Source organism: Dreissena polymorpha, chromosome 8 (genome assembly GCF_020536995.1).
Source record: "Dreissena polymorpha isolate Duluth1 chromosome 8, UMN_Dpol_1.0, whole genome shotgun sequence".
Taxonomy (NCBI): Eukaryota; Metazoa; Mollusca; class Bivalvia; order Myida; family Dreissenidae; genus Dreissena; species Dreissena polymorpha.
Genome location: NC_068362.1, coordinates 96,537,575 through 96,565,133, shown reverse-complemented (window position 1 = coordinate 96,565,133; position 27,559 = coordinate 96,537,575). Strand labels below are relative to the sequence as shown.

The window sequence follows — 27,559 nt, the reverse complement described above, 5'->3', positions numbered from 1 at the left end:
GCCATGGCAAGTCTTGTCTGGTCTTTGTCGTTTTTGTCGGGATATGGGTTTCACATAAGATTGTTAAGTTTTACTTTGAAGTCCGTGCAGGCAGTGTCGGGGTTTGTATGATTAGTAGTTAGAAACTCCATACGAAATGTGTCAATGTCTTGTTTCAGCTGTGACCAATTAGCAATTAGCTATTTTATAAAAATAGCCACCATTACTCCTCGAGATAATCTCCTTGTTCATGCATGTGGACCGCCGATCGAGACTCAGCAGTAACCATTGCTTTAGACACATGCAAACATCAAAAGATTATTTTTAATTCTCACTCTACCGAAGACCATGCAGTAATACAATGGAATTCGCTACCTCCCCTTATACACGAGGCAGTCACAGTAAAAGTCTTGAAAACCCGTATTCCTGTGGTTGTCATTGTCACCCTATCCACATGTTAACACTTACGATGTAAATAACTAACACCCCACTGAGGATCTTTGTACAGTTTTAACCCTTCAACCAATAGGCGCAGGTACAAAAAAAACAAGTCTATTTAGAAGGAGTGCTGTATCGGACGAAGAAGAAGAAGAAGAAGAAGAAGAAGCTGAAGATGATGATGCTGATGCTGATGCTGCTGCTTCTGCTGCTGATGATGATGTTGTTGTTGCTGCTGCTGATGATGATGTTGATGATGATGATGATGATGCCGCCCGTCTTTGTTAAGACCTGGACCAGCTAACTCGAATATTAGCCAAAGCGCAAAATTGGTGGACAACGGCTAGAAAGTCCGTTTCAATCACGATTTTATTCTTTATGTGATAAGAAAACACACCGATATTGTGACAAATTTTTTCACAAATCAGCACATGCTAATTCGTCAACGCTTCAGTACATTCCTATATGATCAACTTTTACTCAAAATGATTGAAAGAATAAAATGAAAGGAAATCAAAATAATAAATCAGGGTATTTCATAATACTAGTAATTAGAAAAAAAAAACAGTTTATAATTAACTTAAAAATGATCCGAACGTATTATTCTCTAAAACATGACTTCTATTATGTGTTATCCTCTTATATATCCACAGAAATGTTTCTTCGTTGGTCATGCAGCAGATTCCTATAAAATCATTTTGTTCGAATTGATGTCCACTCGGAGGCTGTTCAGACTAGAACAAAACATCTTATTCGTAAAAATTGTCATCGCCAGCGCCGTGTTAATGTGTGCGCTAATGTCTTACTCGTAATAAGATTATATCCGAGTGTAAACTACACTGATTTGTTACTACATGTCCGGGAATTGAAAACTGCCGTAAAACTGTTTGTCTAAGCTGATAGAATTTTGGAGCTGATAGAATTTTGGAGTGCTTTTGTCCGCCCCTAATAAAATGTTAAGCGTGCGCAAATATCAGTGCTCTTTTGCCCTTTATTTAGAATTTCAGTTTTACTTTTTCATATATTTATCCTAACAGAAATACCGGTACATGGGTACTTAATACGTTGTATGAGGATAACTTAATTGCGCAATAGATTTAACGAAAGTTGATGTAAAAACATCTAGTAGCACATTACATTTAAAGCGAGACTATACGATTTTGTCAAATATTTATGAATTATATCAAATGAATAAAAAAATAGTATACATATATTTCAATATAAATTTAAATAAAAGTTAAGAAGAACATTTGTCGAAAAATGCGAAATAAGACAGATATTTTAATCTGAAATCGAAAATGTATATGTACAGTCGAATTCGCCAGCATGTACGATGTAAATCTAAATTTAGTTTTACGGATCATTTTAGTTTCCTTCAACGATATCTATTCATACGACACACGAACACTAACTCCGATCCTAAAAAAAGACGAATGCTTCGGTTATTGTAGGAAAATATGTAAGAAATATCTTTGTCAGAATCGGCTCGGGGCGCTGATTTGTCTTTGCTGCATTTTATGAAATTCGTCTTCAATGTATAATTTTTCTTGCCTATTTTGTTTTATTGTAATATATTTGTATCAATATATTACAATTTAAAACATATAAAAATAAAATCGTATAGTCTCTCTTTAAATGCCGAGTGGGCGCATCATCAAACTGCGATCCTGCAATCGCCTATTGTCCTTTAAGCTCTGCCATCTAGTACATCCAACGCTCCAATAAGGATCAGAAAAAAAGTCACCAAAGTGTGTGTCTGCGCATGCAAACTGGAATCAGCTGGAAGACACGAATCCACTCCCGCCTGCTTTCCGCTTCTTAGGCGTCAGTATGTGATACTTCGGTCACGTCAGGATCTGGGCGAGAGACATCCGCAGAGGATTCTCTTATAGACTTCTCTGAAAAATCGCCAAATGGAATAGTATTGGTACGAAGGTGGATTGCGGCCTCAATAACTCGTCTGAAGAAGGTCGGATAGTGGAGCTGACGTATGGCTCTGCGAATCCATCGAGTACCAAGCGGAATGCTCATGGTGTGTGGTTGGATAGCGGCCACACTACATCGTCGGAAAAGGGACGGGAGCAGCACTTCCTTTACGGAATAGCCTTGTCCTTTCGAGGGTTTGTGCAACCAGGTGTATTTGGATCTTATTTCTTTTGCGATTTTCCCGGCCACAGAGGTAAAGTTGACCTACTTTGGGTCAGTTTTACATTTTTCTCTTGAACGGTCACACGAGCAGGTCAGCGCATAGCGCAATCGCGAAGATGACCTGTACATAAACCATGACTTGAACACACGAGTATATGATAAGCAATACTTGGGTTGTGCAAGTGATATTCCGGGTTCATTAGCCTTTCCCGGAGGCATGCGAGTTTGGTTGGTGGCACACACACGCTCGCACAATCGAAGACCACACTAACATTGACATATTTCAGTAACGACTACATACCGGTAGGTGGAAATTGTAACTATATTTGAAACTTCGTCCTGATGAGATCGTGAGTCAGGATATACGTACTTTAAAGAATAACGAAAGCCCTTTCCGCGGAAAGAGACAATATGCGCTTATCAGCCATAGAAAATATAAGTGCAACACAAAAGATTTAAAATGGTGGTAAATACGAACTTAATTTAAAATGCATTCAGGCAACTGTTAAAGTAAGTTTGTACAACATATTATGGGAATTGCAGATAGCATACAATGGTCAATAGAGTAATGAAGTTGTGCTTTCGCTCATGTTACATGTCGGGCATGTTAAATACCGTTAAACTCGTAAACAGCCGTTCAATAAATGCACATTGAACTATGAATATCTGTTTTAAAAGAAAGCGTGATCAAATTTCTACATTGTTTGTGCTGAAGAAAAGTAAATCAGTACACTATGAAATCCTATTGTTTATATTGATTGGCAAAATTGTTATTTAGTTAAATTTTAAATGAATGATTTCAATTGATAATTTTGTAAACATTTCGCCACCTTTTGGTTTTTTGGTTCACCGATCATACATGTAGTTAATGTATACAATACAGTGGCTGGAATACGACTATCACATTAAACATGGATTCAGTTGAATGCTTAATGTGTTCATTATTGTGATAATTTAATGTGCAATTTTTTTCCTTACGCCATCGCCATTTAGTTTGTTTCTCTCAATTTAGATTTTAAAAAAATAAAAGTGTACATTAATAAACACGTCCGTACAAATTATGCGTATTCAAAATGCTTGAAAAATGTGGTGGTGTACCGATGAATTTATTGATATACATAATTGTAGCACGCTTTCAAAACAATAAATGAGGACTTACCATCTAAAAGTGAACGTCTTTGGGCAGTGGCGAAAGTAGATGTAGAATTTATTTTATTGAATTAACTAACCATAATATACAAACATGTCTAAGGTGTCGCGCAGCACACTTTCGGCGTCGTCAACGTCGTCGTCGTCGTATTTGACAAGATCAAGAACAACTGGGCGTACTAATGAGGTAAACACGTGCAACAGGTGGCGGTGGTTCTTTTTTCATGTTTGCTTTGCTTTACTTGATTGCCGACCATGTTTAATAATCAAAGTGTAACGCTTGCCCATTTTGTTGATATTATTGATTTTTACTCATCTGCATACTAATACGATAGCAACCTGCATGTACGAGGTCTACCTTAAACAATTATAAATTTGAAATTTCAAAAATCAGTTTTTAATCAGTTAGAAGTTTGCAAGACTATTAAACGGTGTACTTTATCGTTTTTTTATGTTTTTCATATGTGTAATTATGATGTCTTATTAATATATACCACACAAGCCTGGTTCTCATAGTTGTACAGTAAAGTATTTTTTTATTTTTAATATTGTAAAATGTGAAACTCACAGAGATTAATATCGTTCACTGACTGCAGTACGTGTTTAAAAAATACATTTTACTATGGCATTGAACGCATGCAAATAGTATGCCGGCATGTAGTCTTTTCGGTGGATGTTCATCACTAGTTTTCGGCGTCGTGCGAAAATTGGACTATTCCATATGAATCAAGCGTAGAACCAGACCACCCTGCGCATTCGCACTGTCTGATCAAGAGCTGCATTGTCCGGTAATGAGACCAAGAAAACTTGCGTGACTTTAAGCGGACAGGGTCGCTCCTGACCAGACTGCGAGAATGTTCAGGGTGGTCTGGTGCTACGCTTGCCTCATATGGAATAGACCCATTTTCGCATGACGCGAACATCTAATCATGCTGCCCTGGAGATACGCTAACCGCATATGACATAGGACAGATTTTCATTAAACGTTGTTCAATTGACTAATTTTACACCGGCAGTTCAACATATGGAATCTGATCCAACGCAAGAGCCTCGAGAACACCTTCTGTATGACGTGCAAGTTCCGGACCGGCGCCAAGGTGCACCGAATAAGCGACCGCACGGTGCTCCGACGGCGGCCGAAGCGGGAAATAGTCAAGGAGACCGGAAGTGACGACGAAGGGTCGACATCGTCGTCAGACCCCAGCACGGCGTGGGACGACTTTGACGACGTTGAAGGTCAAGCGTCCGTTCTATTACTTTTCGAATTACACTGGTTATTTTTTCCATCGAACAGTGTCGGGAAAAATACATTAATTTAATACATGTGTATATGCACGTGGTATTGCAATATTATCATATAAAAGAAGTTAAATTCTACCACATCTATCCTGTTTTGTTCATAGAAAAGATAACAATGGAAGAACTGATGATACATGTATGGATCTGAGAGTAACACAATGTAAATACAAAATTCACACTTATATGAATTCAAATTTCCAACAAACAAAACTTCTTACTATTTTACATAGACTTGGTGGAGCTATATAAGACTCTGACCGGCGCACAGCCAGGTGTGGCAGTGAGTAGCCTCATCACGACCAGGCCCAAGTATTCGCTCAACAGGCCGCTGTCAGGGGGTAAGGGTTTGTAACAAACATGTATGGGCCTGCCCTCGACTCGAGCGAGTCGTAGACACATATGAAAAATATAATTATGTTTGTGTATGGTGTTTTTGATCAAGTTAGCAACCAAACACCATATACATTATATGCATTATATGATGAGCGTTTTCTACAAACGTGATTTATTTTATTCCCAGTGAACAATGTTTTCGGGTAACACGACGAACACCATAACTCCCAGAAAAACTAATTTGCAGTATACATCAAGACATTTACATGCATGCATCTATATCATGAAAGGTGTAGTCAACACATCGAAATTAGTATTTACCGAAAATATTTTACATAGACTACTTGACCTGACTTTACTACCGGGACAAAGAAGTAGGATCAGATGAAAATTTGAACATATTTAAAAAGGAATGTGTAAGTCACGTGATGTACATTGCTCACTGTTCATATAAAACATGCAAACACTGTAGCTCTGCGCGCTCTTTCGTACCAGTTAGTGATCGTGTTAAATGTGCATTTTTCCATAACTGCGCGTATAAAAAACAAGTAAGAGCAAAGGACTGTCGTTCTTATTAATACCTTTACACATGTAAGAAAACAAAAACTACATTCAAACAAATGCTACTAGTATATTGACCACAATTGTTCAACTTGCAGTGGACACCGACATCATTATGAACATAGCGGAGAATGGAACCAGAACACAGAAGCTGTACCTGAAGAAGTGCGCCGACTTCCTGGTGGCGCCGTGCCGGATGTTCGTTTCGTGCCTCCAACATCCGGTCATTGACGTCGGCCATCAGAATCTTGGACCCAAGGGGGCGGAGGCGTGCGCCGTAGCGTTAGCGGTACGGTTATGTCGTGATACGCCATTCATTTTAATCCAACATGCGCTATTCATTGAAATTAGTAGGCATTCAAAGTCGTAAATATGTATTGATGGTTTGAATTTTATCTGCATTACATTACGTGAACAGAAAATTCTGTGCGAACATGTATTCATTTAATGATGAGGACACGACCAATGAGGAATACATGTGCATCTTTTTGCACAACGCTTATAAAGCGCACCTGTCCCGATTTCTGGCTTCCTCAACATTAAATGTCGCTATTTATAACTTCTATATTTGGTGGACATGAAGACAAGTCACAACTATACAGCATTTTCCCCAGAAGTTTCTGTAGCTACTGTCTCTTTTTTTGCAGAAGGCGTCTAGCGTGCGCGCGCTACACATGGACGACAACTCTATCGGATCCAGGGGTGCCAAGTGCATGGCCTTGATGCTCAAGGAGAACCTAAACATCACTGAGCTGGTCAGACATGGGGACGGGTCTTTACGCGGGATTATGAACAGATTTCAGATAGAGTTGTTTTTTATTTAAATAAGTTCATATATTTATTTAAACAGATCAAAGGTACCTTTTCACGTTTTGGTAAATTGAAAAAAATGACACAAAAAAGTTTCAGATTCGCTTATTTTTGTTGTAGTTGATATTTGCGAGGAAACAACAATAATGAACATTTACTATGCTCTAAAATATCCATCATATGCATCTTTTGCCGATTTAAAAACCTGAACATTTTAAAGCGTTACAAAGGCGAAACGATTAAATAATTTGGAGAGTTTTTTATTTATTTTTTATTTTTACACTACAAGGATTTCTTATATAAAGTATAAAATACATCACTCACTGTATGGATGGCAGAGTGGTAGACTTTTACTCCAATGATCACTTGTTCCAGTCCAGCAGAGGATTCTTTTTTTTTTTAAATATATTCTTCTTTTTTACTGGAGCTATTTAGTTCTAATGTTTACATTAATGAAATTAAAGTATTAAATGACAAACTTCAATACATGCCGAAATCTGTCAAATGTTCCTTTAAGACATACATGTAGTTTTAATATTTATATTATTACTCATTTTTAACGCAAAAAATATATTGAATATTCAAACAACTCAAACCCATTACGAATGCAAAAAAAAATATAAAAGGTTTTAATTAAATTGAACATTTCAATCTTCGAATAACACCCCCTGTACGTCGATAATCCAAACTCAGTTGGATAATTCAAACTGAGAAAAAATGTATGCCGAAACTGAAACTGAAACTGAAAGGTAGATGACTATTTTATCATTTCTGCTAATTTAGTAACTACAATGACGTAATTTTTCTTCATATGTGATAGTGAATGCCTGACACACACAGGCGTTTTGAATTTTGCAATGATTTAATAGTTTTCTAGTAAAAAAATATAAATTTGTCTTCGAAAAATGCTAATTTACATGAAATGCGACCTATGTGTTGAATCATTTACACGTTAATTGACAAAAGAGCGAACGAAACTGTAACAGAGAAATGCCAAATTATATCAGGAATGTCCTTTAAAATTTTACTTTTAACACCTAGTGTGTTTCTGTGTTAAAAGCATGTGTTTGCAGGACGGGTATTAAACTTTATGGATAAATCCAAACTGACATAAAGACATCTGGCAGTTTGGTCATTATCCATCGACTTCTTGATGTTAGTTTGAAATTATCCCTACTCTAGTTAGGTCATTATCCAATTTGTATATTTTTGTCCCTAACAAATACGAATATATTGCGTTTTCGAGCATTTACGCCAATACTTTTCTGTACATACATACATGAAAGGTAAATACATTTAAGTCCAAGCATTAACACATTAAAAACCTTCGATTACAATTGTTTTTGGCCTTAACCCTTCGACAATTTCATTTACTTTTTCAAGATTTTCAAACATATTCATTTTATTTTGACGTAATTGTTTTAAATTGTTATGGGTTTATTAGCGCATTGTATCCGGCAAATAACATTTTAGAAAAAAAAACGTTTATCATGTCACAACTAAACATAAATAAACGTGTTCTTAGAAATAAATGATTGAAGTCTTTATTTCTGTTGCTATTTGTTTCTTCAGTTTAAATTATCCTACTCAGTTTGGATTATCGACGTACAGGGGGTGAATAAGGCCCTTACTTAAACGTTAGTTGATATACAATTGATTGAATATTAAAGGGGTCTTTTCACAGATTTTGACATGTATTGAAGTCTGTCATTAAATGCTTTATATTGATAAATGTAAACATTTGATCTAAAAAGCTCCAATAAAAAATAAGACTAAAACTAAAGAAATAAAAAAGTAACCCTCAACTGGGCTCGAACCACTAACTCCTGGAGTAAGTCTGTCGCAGAGACCATTCGGCCATCTGTGCTCATACAATAAGTGACGTATTTTATACTTCATATTCGCAATCCTCGTAGTATCACAAACTATAACGACAACAACAGAACTCTCCAAACTATTCAATCGATTCGCGTTGCAACGCTTTATAGTTTTTAAATCGTCAAAAGATGCATATAATGGATATTTTAGAGCATGGTAAATGTTCAGTATTACTGTTTCCTCACAAATATCATTATTACAACGAAAATTTGCTTATCTGAAACATTTTTTTAAATGTTGTCAATTTACCAAAGCGTAAAAAGGCCCCTTTAAGGAGTACTGCTCTGAAATTCGCTCAATGTATTTTAGAACCTCGCTGACAACAACATTGGTTTCCAAGGCGCCCGCCATCTTGTGAACATTATCATGGAACTGGACAAAATAACCAAACTGGATCTCTCTAGTACACATGCGCACGAGTGAATCACAAAGATGCTTAAATATGCACGAATATATATTTGTCACTTTGATGTTTTAATGCACGTGCTCACGTTCGTCGCACTGTGATTTGTATAACTATAAGAGAATGCATGTACCAGCGTTGCTCACCTGTTAACACGTTTCATGTAAATGAAATATTAACACATGTGCACTCGTATGCAAGACCCGGAGTGTATCATAAAGATGAGTAATATTCAATAGCACGCGTATATCACTTGTATAGAATATCGGTACACTGGTATAGATATTGACAAGAGTGTCCTATCTAGATATATAAGTGCGCACGATTACGAGCATATGACGCAGACATGATTGTTTATAGGCACATGTTCACTTTAATTTAACATCAACTTGATCGGAAATATGCAATATAAATGCGTTTGAATACAAACGCATAAGTTTTTCATTCTTATTTGTGGTTGATTGATTGATTTTATTTGGTAAAAATATGAACATTACATAGTTACTACATAATGCAGACAATATAAAATATATTATCACAGCAATATACATAGCAAACCATGGAATGCACACACAATACCAGGGATAACACAAAAAAGAGAAAAATGATTATCGCTTATTTCCATTGTGGTCCTTGATATTGGTGGCAGTTACCATGAAACAGTCATGTATTAGATATTTAATAATGTATATGTATCAAATATGTACTGTTTAATAAAGTATAATATTGATTAAGAATGAACAAATATAATCACATGTTCATTATTATCACAGAAGTTGCTTAAGAAAGTTACACACTGCATATGTAGTTAATAAACACACTTTGAAGCATACTATAAGTTTAAGAATAATTATGAGATCCTTGCATCTTAATTATCATAAGACTTAAAAAGTATCACAGTATTTTAACAGAACATACAATTCATACTAAAAATTATACTATAAAAAGCTGTAAAGACTCTAAAAACTGTTTCTTGATGGCACCCTTGAAATTGTTTGGTTTAGTTACAGCCCTGATGTTTTGAGGAAGATTGTTCCATAAACAGATACCATTATATGTAAAGGTTTTAGAACCAAAACTTCATACTCTTGGTTGGGAAAAACGACCAGAGTCTTCAAATGTAAAATTTTAAGCAAAATGATCAGATTCTGGCTGAGCTACCATATTAGACCTAGTACAACGACTATGTACGCCAGACACTGGCTTAAAATTCTCACCCATATACTCTGGTGCAAGGCCATTTTTAATCTTATGTACATGACAAAGTATGATCTGTTCTACTCGTTTTGAAACAGGCAGCCAACCTAAATGTGAACACTGTTCTTGACCAACATGTGATCTGTTATCCATATTCAGAACAAACCTAATCATCTTGCTTTGAGAAGTTTGAAGCCTATTTTTAGTGACTGAATAAGACCAGGGTACCAAAAAGAGCAGGCATAGTCAAAGTGGCACTGTATAAGGGACATGACAAGGAGTTTTCTGGTGTGCAATGTTAAGAACTTACTATTTCTGTATAGGAACTTTAACCTTGAGTTTGCCTTTGTAATAATTGACCTAGCTATGGTTTTACCAGACAGGAACTGGTCCAATATAGCACCTAGGTACTTAACAAAACTTGATGGAGTAATTGACACATCATTGCAAGAGACATTTAACTGAGGATTTGACCTTAGTTTGGGCTTTGAGCCAAACAATATAGATTCTGTTTTACCAAGATGTAGGGAAAGTTTATTGTCCACTAACCACTCACTTATAAGTTCGAGATCGCTAGAAAGAATGGATTCAATTTCTGAAATGTGTTTACCAGCTACCAGGATGCCAGTATCATCAGCATAAAGTAAAATTTTATTTCTTACCACAGCGGCCATATCATTCACATAAATTAAAAATAAAAGGGGACCTAAAATGGAGCCCTGAGGAACACCACATGAGATGGAGGCCTCGGAGGACATAGTACCCGATACGTCAACAACCTGATGGCGATCGGAGAGATAGGAGGTGAACCACCTGACTGCGTCACTATGGAGACCAATAGCCTCAAGTTTCATGATTAAAATACTATGATTGACGGTATCGAAGGCCTTCTGTAGGTCTAACAATATCATACCAACCATCTTACCTTCATCCATCTTAAAACGAATATATAATCAGATAAATGGGTAAGGCAGGTGTCTGTAGAGTAGCCACGCCTAAATCCCGATTGATAGCTTTACAGAAGCTTTTTGTCATACAAGTAACCTTCAACTTGGTCATAAATTACTCTTTCAAGGATCTTTGAGATGATACTTAAGATCGAAACCGGTCTGTAGTTTTCAACCTCAGTCTTAACACTTTTCTTACAGAGGGGAATAACTCTCGCTGACTTGAGGTCATCAGGAACAGAACCCTGTATGATTGACAAGTTAACAATATGAGCAAGGGGACAAGATATGAAAGAAGCACTATCCCTTACAAATCTAGCAGGAATGCCATCCAAACCTGAGGCCTTATTAGCACTTAATTTATGTGTATGCTTTAAAATTGTATTTTCAGACACAATGGAAAATGAAAAACTGTTTGGCAAAACACCTTTAGTAGCGTAGTAATTACTTACAAAATTCATGCCATATTTATTAAAACTTTTTGGAAGTTTCTCAACAAGTATAGAAGCAACTGTTGTATAAAATGAGTTAATTTCTCAGCTACTGTAAATTTGTCAAAGGAAATTTGCCCATCAATCTGAAGCCCTATGCTACTTGATGAAGAGTTCCCTTTTTTAGTGGGAAGACCTAACTTCTTAAGTGTGTCCCATAGAGATTTAGAATTGTTTTTGTACTGTTCCAGTTTATCTGAAAAATAATGTTTCTTGGCCTTACAGATAAGTGACTGAGCTTTATTTCTCAACTCCTTAAAAGTATTAAAATTTTCTTCCATTCTATTTATCTTATATACATGAAAAGCTTTGTCTCTTGCCCGGATACTATTCAAAATATCAGGAGTAATTCAAGGCTGAGTGCGTTGTTTAAATCTAACATCTTTAACAGGTGCAATGCCATCAAGAACAGATAAAAATGTACTTTAAAAAATTATCCCAAGCTACAGAGACATTGTCGCATAGTAAGACACTACTCCAGTCTGTAGATAAAAGACATTGTTCAAAGTTTTCTTTACTGTAGTTTTTCAATGATCTGGTGTGTACATTGTAATGTTTACCAATTGACATATTTAATTTCTTGCGTGTACAATAAACAATACAATGGTCACTAATTGATGAATCAATGACTCCACTATGAGAAATTAAATCATTATCTGATACAAGAACTAAGTCTATACTTGTTGATGAAGTATTACAAATTCTAGTAGGTTCTTGAATAAGTTGTGTCAAATTAAACATATTTGTAAAAGATAATAGTTTGTTAGAGAACATTTGATTAAAACATTAACGTTAAAATCTCCCAATATGACGGTTTCATTTTCAACATGAACAAATTCTGAACACAATGTTTCCAGCACTTCAAAAAAGTTCAGTTGTGTTGGTGGACGATACATAGTGCCACAAAGTATTGGTTTACTTTTAGGTAGCAAAATGTCAATCCATGTGGCCTCAAGATCATTTCTCGTCATGTCATCTCTAGGGTTGAAAGCTAGGTCTTGTCGAATATAAGTACACACCCCGCCACCATGTCGATTCCTGTCGTGCCGCCTAATAACATAGTTTGGAATGGAGACTTTAGAGTCTGAAACTGTATCGTCTAGCCATGTCTCAGTAAGACATATACAAGCTGCACGTGTACGATTGGCTAGTAATCTTATCTCGTCTAGCTTGGGGATCAAACTTCTGACATTTAAGTTGTGATTTTGTAATTTCGTACACATAATATTAGCGGACCTTTTGTGTAAAAGCGCACGTGAAAATCTCTCTAAACTATCTTTAAATGCACGCAGAAACAGTATCCATATATGTAAAATATTGTATTGGTTTGCATGAATTCAAAAAGCACAAAACCGATAGACACAGTGACTTGGCAAGTTGTGCATTATTTGATACGCATGCAACTTGTTTCGAGAATGTATCCATATGTGCCGCGTCATTTTAATCACGTGGTCTTGAGCTATATCCGGCCAGCGTAGCTCCAAACCAGCTTGCTCAATCGTGCAGTCTGGTCAGGAATTACTCTGCCCGCTGTAACGTCAAGCTACGGAATACCGTTAGGGCCATTGTGGTCGTACTATCGCGTTCTTGCAATCGAACTATCGCATTGTCGCCATCGTATTGTCGCACTGTCGTCATTGTATTGTCGCATTGTCGGCATCGTACTATCGCGTTCTCGCATTCTCGCCCTCTGGATTTTAATGTGTGACCACGATGCCCCAAACGGTATTCCGTTTCAATCAATGTGTCGTAGAATCATATAGCTTCTGGCTGGTCTTGAACTACCGTGGCCGCAGTTGTCATAAGACCTTTTTGGCATTTTATATATGTGTAATACTAAGGTTGACTAATGTTTTTAATTGGTATCAATGTACGTCTTGATTGAATATTTTCATTGCAAACTTAATCTTAAAGTCAGAAACAAGTAAACGGACATTCAAATAATGAAGACATATTTTGATGTTCGGGTAAAGATTCTCAGTTTTTTTTTCGACATTTATCTAAATGCTTAAATCCAAGTTATTTCGTTTACAGATAACGGTTTCAAAGAACAAGACGCTATACTATTCAAGCAACTTTTGGAGGTTTGTGATTTTACATTGAAAAAAGAAAATTCAATAATGTGTGCAGTCATTTTATAATATAATATATGCTACAAGAATCCACGGCGTGTCAAGAGAGAAGGCTAAGCTTAAAGGTCGTAGACGAATTTATATGTCAAATATGAGCATAAAAGTAATAATCCGAACTAGACACTTCGCACGATTTGTTTTAATGACTTATTTTCTGATCATGTGGCGACGAACTTATGCGCCGAAGACCAATGTTCTCAACTAAAAAATCAATGTCACCCTTTAATGTAAAATCTCAAATATATGGTAAATAAATATTAGACAGATTTAATCTTTTATCATAAAATTTAAAATAGCTATCCACAAATGTTTACCTTTGGTAACGACCTGTTGCCTGAAGGCCTGTGTTCCTAGGTCAAAGGTCAAGGTCACGCTTAAACGACAAGTGCAAAGACATGAGCATATTCGACCTTGTCTTTCAACCACAGTCAATGCCTGTACAAAGTGCCTCACTAGCCCAAGCTTGAGAGGACGTGTTGCGCTCGAAGAACACGACGCATTGTCGTTAAGAAAAAAATGAGTCGCGTTCTGAGAAAACCGGGCATAATGCATGTGCGTAAAGTGTCGTCCCAGAAAAGCCTGTGCAGTCCGCATAGGCTAATCAGGGACGACACTTTCCGCTTTTATGACATTTTTCGTTAAATGAAGTCTCTTCTAAGCAAAAATCAAATTAAGGCGGAAAGTGTCGTCCCTGATTAGCCTGTGCGGACTGCACAGGCTAATCTGGGACGATACTTTACGCACATGCATTATGCCCGTTTTCTCAGAACGCGACTCAAATAATGAAAAAACATTATTTACAACGAGCTCGACGGATTGTCAAAGGGCATATTGTTTATGACAAATAACAAATACTTAACGCAAACAATCATTTTCTTATTTCTCAAATCAGGAGACGCGCAACTTGCAGTACCTGAACCTGAGCCACAACAACTTCCGGGAGCGCGGTGGGCAGCTCCTAGGCGAGGCGCTCAGCTTCAACGACGGCCTGGAGGAGCTGGACCTCAGCTGGAACCACCTGCGGAGGGACGGAGTGATCGGCATCGCAGATGGGCTCATGGTAGGGGTTCCATGTTTACTGTTTGTTTTTCGGATTATGAAAGTGATTAAACCGATGCCCAGTTATCCTCCTTGGGCAATATACCGGTAAGCGGTTAATAAGTTAACAATAAATCCATATAATTATGCCAGTAGCTAACAAGTGATAATTTTTAAAGGAGTATGAAGACCATTACAGTTGATTAAAAAAAACAGCAACCGGATATCTGTTTGAACTTCCCAACCCTGGATTGGTCTATAATATGTGCAATATCAATGAGCAAGGCATGGGCAAGAGAACTACATGTATAGTGGTTGTGTCAAGCAACTAAGATGTTGACGGTTTCGTTGTGCGGTATTAAAACGCACTGATTGCCCACTATTTTAATAAAATGTCTAGTAAACAGTTATTCTACGAAAGAGACCTACAAGTTTGCATCTATTTTATTTTGATCTACCAATATTTGCCCAGCTTAAACGATTTTACTTCACACAGGACAACGCCTCCCTTAAGCGCCTCAACCTGGCCTGGAACGGATTCCACGTGGAGGGCTGCCAGGCGCTGGAGCGGGTGCTGCCCTTCAACGTCACCCTGGAGATGGTGGACCTCACAAGTAACCGCATCAACAGGGAGTGTGTCGCCGCCCTCTGTAGGGGGCTGGCCAAGAACGCTACGCTCAAGACCATTATAGTATGTTACAATTAACAATTTGCTTCTAATACTTTTAATATCCGAAAGATGGTATTTTTGCTGGTATAATTTCCCCTGGTTGGTTTGTTTTTAAAATTTGTGTTTAAGCAAATATACGATCAAATGTTTAAACTGTTTTTAAAGAAACGCGGCTCTTTACACACCGGCAGGGTTGGCATATTGACCGGTCAATTGAGTATTCACCCCCGGAAACACGATATGCTGTGAGAAGTTGGATGTGCTAGGAGAAGTTGCCGATAGATTTCGATGAATTTCGGTAGGGTAAGTAAATCCAGTTCTATAACTGTTTAAAGGCATTTTTGAATTAAAATATGTTTTGGTGTATGCAAAGGAGGTATTACCATGTATGTTAGAAATATCCTGGTTATTAATATTCAGGATTTATTGAAATACGGCTGTTTAAAGTCGACGATGCAGGGATTTGTCCCATATTTAGTACTTTATTTACATTTTTTTTTAAGGTATGCCAGTGAAAAAGTTTTTGCACCGACAATTACATTAACTTATGTCCCCGAGTAACATATCCCCCAGGGTTTCTTAAAAAAATTCGTATTGGTGGAAAAATTCCACTTTACATTCAACATGTTGATGACAAAATGATATGACATGGTGCTGTACAAAGATGTCGAGATATGACATGAGTGCAGTTCATTTATAAACTTAAAAGCTCACTATTACAGCTGATTTATGCCCACTCTGATGCATTGTAGATCATTTTCATTGAACTTTGAGGTTTTATAATTATATCCGTTCTGAAGCTAAGTTAATTTCCTGCTTATTTTTATCTTTTTTTATTGTTTGAAAATCATTGTAAATGTAAAGCAATTGATTCATACAGGTAAAAATATACGTCCGGTAGGCAATCTAAACATTTATAATAATATTTTCTGCCTAAAGTTCCAATTATGGGTAGACTTTCATAAATGTGAACTAAATTTGGATCTATTATACATGACTTCAAGTTGACAGCTTTGCAAACATCTCCGAAAATGCACGCGTGTAAATGTTTGTTTCTTTGCGTTCTTTTTGGTAATGATATATGCAAAATGTAAACATTTATTTTCAAAACCCAATCCACGCCTCCTTCTTATGTGTATTTGCATAGATAACACGCATTTTTCATCTGATGAAGCCCCAAGTCTTGAAGGATTATATATTCAGCCAGATTTCAGCAAATTATAACATTTAAAACTAGGGCGTACTTTCCATTAGAGAGTAAAACGCATATTGAGAGAAATCGTCAATAATGCATTTAAATTATAAAGCTCTGGTCTTTTATGGATATACTCATAAAATGACGTCATAGTATGTGTTTTACGTTACAAGTCATTTAAAGTTTCACGTCATGGATAAAAGGTATTTATCGTATCGAATATTAAGTACGACGTACAGTTTGTTGCAAGTCGCGTAACCCACTAAAGGTAGATTATTAACTAACGGCTCGCGCATACATGTCGTGAATCTCTCTCACTCTGCTTCTCTCCTCTGTGTCTGTCTCTGTCAGTGTCTGTCTGTCTGTCTGTACATACCAGAGCTACAATAGGGGGTTCTTTATGTCCGGTTTTCTGTACACTTGACACAATCAGGTTCATTCCATAAATAATCGCTCTTACGGGGTTAAAATATACTTGTGGGTTTGAAAATAAATGTTTACATTTTGCATATATCATTACCAAAAATAACGCAAAGAAACAAACATTTACACGCGTGCATTGACAGAGACGTGTGCAAAGCTGTCAACTTGAAGTCGTGCATTATAGATCCAAATTTAGTTCACATTTATGAAAGTCTACCCATAATTAGAACTATAGGCAGAAAATATTATTATAAATGTTATGATTGCCTACCGGACGTATATTTTTACCTGTATGAATCAATTTCTTCACATTTACAATGATTTTCAAACAATAAAAAAGATACAAATAAGCTGGAAATTAACTTAGCTTCAGAACGGATATAATTATAAAACCTCAAAGTTCAATGAAAATGATCTACAATGCATCAGAGTGGGCATAAATCAGCTGTAATAGTGAGCTTTTAAGTTTATAAATGAACTGCACTCATGTCATATCTCGACATCTTTGCACAGCACCATGTCATATCATTTTTTTTTCAACATGTTGAATGTTAAGTCGAATTTTTCCACCAATACGAATTAAAAAAAAACAAAACTGGCGGATATGTTACTCGGGGACACTGGTTAATATAATTGTCGGTGCAAAAACTTTTTCACTGGCATACCTTTAAAGAAATTTGTAAATAAAGTGCTAAATATGGGACAAATCCCTGCATCGTCGACTTTAAATAGCCGTATTTCAATAAATCCTGAATATTAATAACCAGGATTTTTCTAACATAATGGTAATACCTCTTTTGCATACACCAAAATATATTTTAATTCAAAAATGCCTTTAAACAATTATAGAACTGGATTTACTTACCCTACCGAAATTCATCGAAATCTATCGGCAACTTCTCCTAGCACATCCAACTTCTCACAGCATATCGGGTTTCCGGGGGTGGTATTGACCGGGCCGGCGGTCAATACCCAGTTAAAACCGGTCAATACTGGCCATTACTGGTCAATACTGGTCGATTGAAAATTATAGCATTTAAACATCACAAAGGAAGACTTTTAGCTATTCTATATATTTAATCAATCATTATTCTGTAATTGATAAACACTTTTGGGGTTATTTATTGTAAAAAAATCTTTAAAGCTGTAAAAAAAATACTTCTTTATTATTTATGAAAACGGGCTCAAATACATAAGGACTCATGCAATATATTTATCTCAGTGTATCACATCTGTTACTAAAGTATTATTACTATTGTAGTTACCATAGTATTTCCCTTATCTATTGATATATCTATTTGATAAGCAGATGGACAAACAGAACTCTTGTGTTTTCTAGGGTTATAAATCTGGCCCCATACTGGGCCCTAAGCCTTAATTGGTAATAAAATGCATGCAGTGTTTTGTCTCTGATATTGACAATGAAGCAAATCTGCCCTTAGGCTATTTCATATCACTCAAACAAAAGGAGATAATTTGCTATTAATTTAATAGTTACTTCTAACTTGTCTCCTTTCTGTATTAAGAGAGGTTTTTTCCTTTCATATTTAAAAGTTCAATTGGTCAAAGACCTATGTATTCTATAGGTCTTTGAATTGGTCTTCAAATCAATAAGCTATCAAAATGCTTGATTTTGCCAACAAATAATGTTTTCCAATTGTGGGTCTACTCTAGACTCTTCTTTTCAATTATTGTTATGCCCCCCTTCGAAGAAGAGGGGGTATATTGTTTTGCACATGTCCGTCCGTCCACCAGATGGTTTTCGGATGATAACTCAAGAACGCGTATGCCTAGGATCATGAAACTTCATAGGTACATTGATCATGACTTGTAGATGACCCCTATAGATTTTGAGGTCACTAGGTCAAAGGTCAAGGTCACAGTGGCTCGAAGTAGTAAAATGGTTTTCGGGTGATAACTCAAGAACGCTTACGCCTAGGATTATGAAACTTCATAGGTACATTGATCATAACTTGCAGAAGACCCCTATTGATTTTCAGGTCACTAGGTCAAAGGTCAAGGTCACAGTGACTTGAAATAGAAAAATGGTTTCCGTATGATAACTCAAGAATAATTAGGCCTAGGATCATGAAACTTCATGGGTACATTGATCATGACTGAGAGATGACCCCTATTGATTTTCAGGTCACTAGGTCAAAGGTCAAGGTCACAGTGACAAAAACCGTATTCACACAATGGCTGCCACTACAGCTGACAGCCCATATGGGGGGCATGCATGTTTTACAAACAGCCCTTGTTTTCTTTTATTAATAATTATTTCTAATTATGTTTTTTATTTTTATATCAATGGAAAAAAAAATCAAAAAAATCACTGTTTTGTTTAAAAAGAATTGAAAGAAATCTTGGCTGAATACAAGACAAGTAAGGGTCGTGTCAAAGAGGTGCCATTTGAGGCCCTATTATTAGTTGTGTGTTACTGGTTTCTCCGTGGAGATCAAGACATTACCTGGTGAATTTGTGCCAATTCAACAACGCACATTTTGACAATGCCTGTATGATGTGATGATGATGACATGTTCATATGTGTATACACTTTTTTGATCTCAAAAACATTGAATATACTTTTAATAATGCACATCATTCTTCAATATTCAGTTCTCAAAAAAATGGCCAACTTTGACTAATTTGCAAAATTTTGAGAGATTGGCCTACATATTGAATGAACAGGTATAAAATAGTGGGTATTAATAGCTTAAGACATTATTGGCAAGTTGGCAACATGTCTGTTTAATTTATATTATCAATATTTTTTTATTAAGCATGGAATAAAAATCGAAATTGGGGGTAAAGTTCAATCGACCAGTATTGACCAGTAATGACCACTTCGGGAGTATTGACCGGGGCGGTTTTAACCGGTAAAAACCGCCGGTTAAAACCGGGGGCGGTCGATTGGTGCCAACCCTGCACACCGGTCATAGGGAAACTTTGATAACGGATTGCACTTCGATAACAGAGAACAACAAAAGCCACGCGCGGGATGTTATTTCTTTAGCTGTAGTGCATTTATGTTCTGTTAATTGGGTTTTCAGACACTGATCATTGTTTATCCGATTAATGGTATAGCACTTCGTATTGCGAAGAAAAAAATCCGCGGAAAAACAGCGGATTCTAAAATAACGATTCAATTCCTTCGAAAATCAGCATGAACTGGATGATCAGTACGTATTTCAACATAATAAAATAATTCGAAATAAATCAAGGACGCGTTTCTTATTCGAATTAAAAGATCGATATGTCTTCAATATTACACCATGTCAACTATATATTTTATTGACATATTTGAAGAAATTGAAATGTTTAAAGACTTGGATGCCACATTTTCATAGAAATACTTTAGCCGACCAACTCAATGACAATAGCACTTATGTTCCTGATTACCCGAAACTTTTCAACAGATATAACACACTACTTTTAGTGAACTGGAATGCAACACGCTTTTAAATACTCTTGTAATAAGCAGGAAATAAATAACAATTTCTGTAATGACGTGAATTAAATATATCGCGTGAAGTTTCAATTTATTTTTCTTAGATATATTGTAACACTTAAGCTTATATACATGCCTCTCAATGTAGTGTTTTATCCAGGCCGTTTTAGCGTGGCACGGCGCCACGCCGCTTTTTTGAAGCGCCTCGCTGCCCCTTTCAAAGCAAATCAGCGCCACGCTGCCCTTTTCAAAGGCCGGCCGCCTGTTTTCCGCCGTGCGTAACCTTATTGATAACATCTTAATTGCCTGTTAACCAAGCTTCTAAGCCGACTATTATCAGCGAAGATTCGCGCGGTTGTGAATACGTCATGCGTGAATAACCATGTGTCAATATAAATCAATAATTTCAGTGGCTTTGTAACACTAATCGGTCCGGATACAATCGTGCACAGTTACTTAGGAGAATGATGAAAACCTCGATGTTATCACGTGGAAATTGTGCATTTCATGCATAATTCAGTTATATCAAAACATTTATTTTTACGCGTAATTAAATTAAAAAAAACACCAGTTGTATCTGTAAAATATTGATTTGATTTCAATTTAATGCAAAACAGTTTTAAGTTAATAAAAATTAATTTTATACAGGGCTTGCACTAAGCGGCGTACGGCCGTATATTACGCCCGATAATTGTTTCCATACGCTGATTACAAAACCCCATGACGTCCACTGTACTTCCTGAAAATTGGCCATACGCCGAAAATAGCACCCCGTGACATATTAAACCTGTCGATTAAAATAACGCTCCGCCTCCTATCCAATACAATTGGCGCAGGCTCATATTAAAGCTGTCGATTAAAATAACGCTCCGCCTCCTATCCAATACAATTGGCGCAGGCTCACAGTAGATGTGTGTTGATGAATTGTAGCAGACAACAATCTTAACACGTTTGCTGTTCACGGTTAGGCAGACCGCGCTTAATTGGAGCACGTGCTTGTTTATTGTCACGATGTTTTGATTACAATAACGTGTGAATGTCGGCAAAGAAGTTGATACCCCGTCTTGGACCCTGTTTGGCCAAAAGTTATTAATTGTTGTAACAGTAATAGGCCTGCACCATTGGTTCAATTAAGAACATTATGACCCGTTTGTAACTTTTCAAAATATGTTAATTGGCAAACACAGATATGAATTTTACAAAAATATTGAACTTGTACCACTTATCATTCGTGTTTAGAATGTCGCAACGTACGCTTTCCGATTTTGGCATTCCACTTTCGACGAAACGTAAATTAGAAATTGATGCAAATTGCGTTGTAAGCAAAACAATTATATCGGAGACCAATTAACGTGTATTGAATTAATTGACAATGAACAAAAGACAGTACGGCGCCATTCCTAGTTACACTTTTTGCGAAATAAAATGTACACAATACAATACAATGTACACAATACAACGTGTGGTCGTGAAAACAATACAATACAATGTACACAATACAACGTGTGGTCGTGAAAACAATGTCATTACGCAGAACTTTCTGACTATTCAACAAAGTGTTAGTGTTTGTTAATCTCCATTTAAGATGCATATAAAGGACTTGTTTGTGCAATGTGTGTAACGTTTTAAATATAAATAATTGTTTAAGAGGGAAACTCATTTAACAGTATTCTAAGACTTCTTTGAAAAGCTATAGTTTGTATAAGATATATATCCTATGGTGTTTAATCTTGTTTTTTGTTACTACATGAAAATATAAAACACATAATAAAATATACATTCTGGATTTTGTTTTGTTATTCAACAATAAATCTCAAAACTATACATACAATGTTTGTGTGTAACAAAGCTTGTTATTAAGTCACTATACAGATATATTTGTGCCCTTTTTATGGATGTCACGCGCTAAAGTGCCCTTTTTTGAATTTTTGCACCACGCCCTTTTTCCTTCCTGTATAAAACACTATCAATGTATGCTTCCTTGGTACTACACCGGAACTCTCGCCGGTCAATAACAAATCAGAGAGTCAAATTTGTTAAAAGTATCCGTCATCCGACCTGTCCGTTATCGTTAATGGAAGTGTCTACAACATCATGCATACCATGCAATAAACAATGCTCTGTATTGGTATCAAAATTTCAGTATTTTAAGCACAGTTATTACTTAACATGCTGGAATTGCAAACACTGTATTGCAATATGTCTAGTTCATACTGTTTTACCATGGAATGTTCTGATTGTTTGGTAAAAATCTACTATTCTTCGTGAGAATTCAGTCTTCACATCAATAAAGGAAACAGCATTTATCAACTTCACCTTGTAACCTGTCTCAAAAAATAATATTAAGGATATAAAGTTGAAAAACCCCTGAGGAACTTAACTTTTGCATGTGGCTTTTGTTTTTCCCTGTTATCGAAGTACCATCCGTTATCGAAGTATCCGTTTGACCAGCGTGCTTAATATCGTCGTAAACTGCTATCATATAATGCTTGTTCTGCTTGCTACATTCGTAGGAAGTGTGGTTTCCGTTTCTTTGTATTATGCTTGATTGGTTTTGACGTTTGCTTTTAATATTGTGATTCTTGCAATACGTTGTGTCGAATTAAACATATGTACTAGGGATTGTATACGATCGTAATACAAATTCAATTTTAAAGCTCATTAGATTTAGATGTAATCTATTAGAACAAACATTTTTAACGATTTAAAGTATATTAATGAAAAGGGCATATGTGACTAATTGTCATTGTTTGCTATGCAACTCAATTTGGCGAACGTCGCATAAAGTTTTTTAGTTTGAAATAAGGGTTTCAAGAGATGTCATATATACGTTAATGTTACAATATTTACTGTTTATGAATTGTGACATTATGAACATTTTTTTATTTAAAGTTGAAGCTCAACCCCCTCACACAAGATGGCGTCCATGATTTTCTACAATTTCTCGCAGACTGCGAAACATCTGGTTTGAATTTCGTCGACTTTGGGGTACATAGAAAACGCTCAAATAAATTAAATATAAATAATGTTTATAGAAATTAGCAACATCTGCAAGAGAAGTAGTCATCTGAAACATTTTATTTATTCCAGTTAAAGAAAGTGAAAAGAAATTGACTCTGACGTGCTGTTGTGTTTTTAGAAAGAATTTGCATTTAAGTATTAAAACATCGTGTGCATGGTACGTGGAATTTAAGCATTAAAAAGTGAACGAGCATTTTATTGTCATGTTTTCCACCATAGATTCAGCAAGTCGAGCATCGCTGCCTCGCGAGAATAAACGAGATTCATCTTCAAGGGAGACAACTCGACGTCATCCACGGTCACGTGGTAGGCACGCTTAAAACCAATAGTCCGGAGCTGGAACGCAATCTCATCGAGGAGCACCCGGCGTTGGTGTTGATCGAGTTCGGGCGACTGATGGGCTTCCGGGTGACGGACCTGTTTAACTCCCTTGACAAGGACGGCAACCGAGTGCTCGACAGAGAGGAAATACGAACAGGGCTGCGGGTCAGTATGTTTATGTTATATGTCGTCTAGTTCTGCTGTGATAGATTGTGAAAATTATAAACTATGTTTCTTCTTCAAGAAGGAGATAAAGAGACATACTCATTTTGGCGCCTGATAGTTTTACAGTATTACGGCACATGAACTTAGGTCAAATGACTAGAAATAAGTACTACCCTGACTAATTTACAACCCGTATGTCCCACAGGAGGGAAGCCCATAGAATTATTATTTTATTATTTTTTATATATATGCTATAAAAGATACACTCTATTATAGCATATATATAAATAATACTATGGGCTTCCCTCCTGTGGTTTGTCCGATTACCAGGCATACAAACGAACTGACCAGGTTTAGACACTGAGTGATTGAACTTGCCAAGCCTGCGTTTTATCGACCTATTACCAGACACGCTAACTAAGGTTCGATTACCAACCACGAGATCTGAGTTCGGATAACCAAACATGCCTTCTGAGGTCCGATTACCAGGCATGCGTTCTTTGGTCCGATCTCCAGACATGCGTACATTGGTCCAATTACCAGGCATGCGTAATGAGGTTCAAATACCAGACATGCGCACTGAGGTTCAATAACCAGATGCGAACTTAACTCTGATCACCAGGCATGCCTACTGAACTCCGATCACCAGGCATGCGTGATGAGGTTCAATTACCAGACACGCGTACTGAGGTTCAATAACCTGGCATGCGTACTGAGGTCTCATTACCAAACCCGCGTACTGGGGTCCCGTTAATAGACATGCGTGCGAGAGTCCTTGAATATCCAGCATGTTTATTGAGATCTGATTACTAGCCATGCGTACTGAGTTATTATTATTAGACGCGGGTGTTGTATATAATTACGAGGTATGCGTTCACATTTCTTATTACTATACATTTTACTGAAGTCTGATAACCAGGCAGGTGTACTGCTGTTGACTGTAGTCTGATAACCAGGCAGGTGTACTGCTGTTGACTGTAGTCTGATAACCAGGCAGGTGTACTGCTGTTGACTGTAGTCTGATAACCAGGCAGGTGTACTGCTGTTGACTGTAGTCTGATAACCAGGCAGGTGTACCGCTGTTGACTGTAGTCTGATAACCAGGCAGGTGTACTGCTGTTGACTGTAGTCTGATAACCAGGCAGGTGTACTGCTGTTGTTTTTTTTCCAGCTGGCTAACATCCCGTTCAGTGATGAAGGTATAGACACGCTGATCAACAAGCTCGACAAGGACAAGAGCGGCCAGATAGAGTACGAGTAAGTAAGCTATTGGATATGTGTGTTTAGGCAATTTCAACATACTTTAGAAATATGCCACTTCAACGTCGCCTATTTATAGTTAGTTTAGTCGGCTTTTAGTAAATGACAAATCTCGTATTCTTCTATCAGAAGGTTCTGAGTTATGCAGATAATAAAGCTTGCGGCTCCGTCAACAAAAATAAACGCAACTATACACTCAAAGATGAGTTATATTTTTTGTAATAGGTGGATGGATACAAATTCTGATCATTAAACTTAAAAATCCTTCATATTTATTAAACCCTTAAGCTTTAAGCAATTACTGCTTTTAGTTAAAACCATTTTTTTTTAAGAATAAGAATTATTTTCCTTTGGTTTACCACAGTATGTTACAAATTCAATCCCTGCAATACTTTTGTCTGGCCGTTACTGTTAGTTCTCAGTCACTACCAGAGGTGTCAACCAGTAAGAGCAATCCTCACAGAGTCATTTATTATTTACCAATGCCATTAAGGTCTTGGCATTCATAATTAGTATTATTGACAAATAGACACACCTTTAAATAGATCTAGTATTTAATATCAAAATGTAAGTTTAGAGAAACAGATTGCAGACAAGTTATAAATTGCCTGCGTTTCCAGTTTTGCTTGCACAGGTTTTAGCTTGGGAAATGATTTTGTAACCAGTTAATGATTGTATTGGAACATAGTTAAGGTGTACATATATAAAACCTTTTATTCCGTAATGATTTTTTTGGATCCATGTATGGCGTTGAGATTTGTTGGATTCGAATTTGTACGATTTGTACGGACTACAAAGCTAATTTAGGACGACACTTTACGCACATGATGTGCGGCACATTCAAATAGCCCCTTTATCACAGAGAGCGGTAGAAATTTTAAGTGCTTTAAGAGATTCACGCTTTTTAGCGAGTTGTTGATGGCGAATCAGGAGTACAAGAAGCACCACAAAGACATGCTGTACGCGCAGAAAGGGGACGGTGCCACGCGCGTGGAGGACACGCCCCTCTGGAGAATCAGGACACGCCTACAGAAACTCATGGCAGAGAAAATGTCAGACTTCGCGTCATTTAAACGTAAGCGTTGGTGATAAATACCGTATGAGATTTTTTCCCTCTTGAACAAACTGTTCCGTTTATGGCTGATGACATGTTTAATGTAGGATGTTTGTAACATACCAGTACTATGATTTCAAGTAAAGGTAGTGATGAAAATTGTTTTGCATATGTTAATACCTGAAGAATATACACACAATTGTTTCATTAAATAGAGAATGTTCGCTTCTCGTCCCATTACAAGATCAATCAAATCATCGTTTTATCCTATCCATAACAACCGGTTATGTAAAGGGCATCTTTCAACAACAATCACTACTCCATATTATCCAGGTATCACTGAACAAATTGCAAAGCACATCCAGACGGTCAACGACGAAATCGAAGCGAAACGCGAGAAAATCAGCCGCGAGAGGGCGCTGCGACCCCGCAAGGTCAAATCAAGGCCGGTATCGTCACAGCCCGTTGACAACATACGTCCGGCGCCAAAACCCACCACCGACAAGAGAGACGACGGCGAAGGATCCGACGAGGAACTAAAAATAGCCGCGATGGAGTCTACGGAAAATGTCGCTGTCGATGAGGACCTATCAGAGACGCCGCCAATGCGTCATTTGCCACCGCGTGCGCGTCAGATGTCCATTCAACTTCCGGTGCGTTTAGGCGCTTCCTCGCGAAATACAAGCACAAGTGACGAGGGTCGCAAAAGCGGCGACATGACCCGCTTGAAAGAGGACATTTAACTGGCTAATACGTACTAGATGTGTGTGCGGTTTTCATACAAGCAATAGTAGTATACAAGAAATAATAAAATTTTATCATATTCTTTATAAGCAATAATTATGACTTTTTCTACATTTTAAAGTTAACTTTTATTTAACATGTGTAATATTTAAACATTACTTACTATTCGTTTTATAAAAGCGTCGTATACTAATATGAAGAATTCGTGTTTAATGTATTTTCAAAGAGACATACGTTTCAAGGTTGTTGTTTTTATAATTAAGTAAAACAGTAACATCAAATGTGGAACTGCTTTACTTAAAGGACTGCACCATGCTCCATTTGGGCTCACTTACTGCTCCTATCTCATGAGAATTTTGAAAGCTAAAGTGGTTTGCAAAATGTCTAACACAAATTAGCCGCGCCTGGGAATATCGGGCTTAAAGCATAAAGTGTCGTCCTAGATTAGCCTGTGC

At 36.9% G+C, this 27,559-nt stretch overlaps 1 protein-coding gene across 1 annotated transcript; it reads left to right on the top strand.

The window, feature by feature from the left end:
- The first annotated feature begins 4,729 nt into the window (after positions 1-4,729).
- LOC127840747 (leucine-rich repeat-containing protein 74A-like) lies at positions 4,730-27,156 on the top strand. The gene is made up of 13 exons (XM_052369163.1): positions 4,730-4,950; positions 5,244-5,351; positions 6,006-6,196; positions 6,555-6,662; positions 8,905-8,998; positions 13,668-13,717; positions 14,658-14,825; positions 15,300-15,494; positions 23,432-23,527; positions 23,780-24,046; positions 25,218-25,303; positions 26,215-26,381; positions 26,694-27,156. The coding sequence occupies exons 1-13, from the start codon at positions 4,782-4,784 to the stop codon at positions 27,101-27,103; spliced, it is 2,109 nt and encodes a 702-aa protein (XP_052225123.1). The 5' UTR covers positions 4,730-4,781; the 3' UTR covers positions 27,104-27,156.
- Positions 27,157-27,559: the final 403 nt, after the last annotated feature.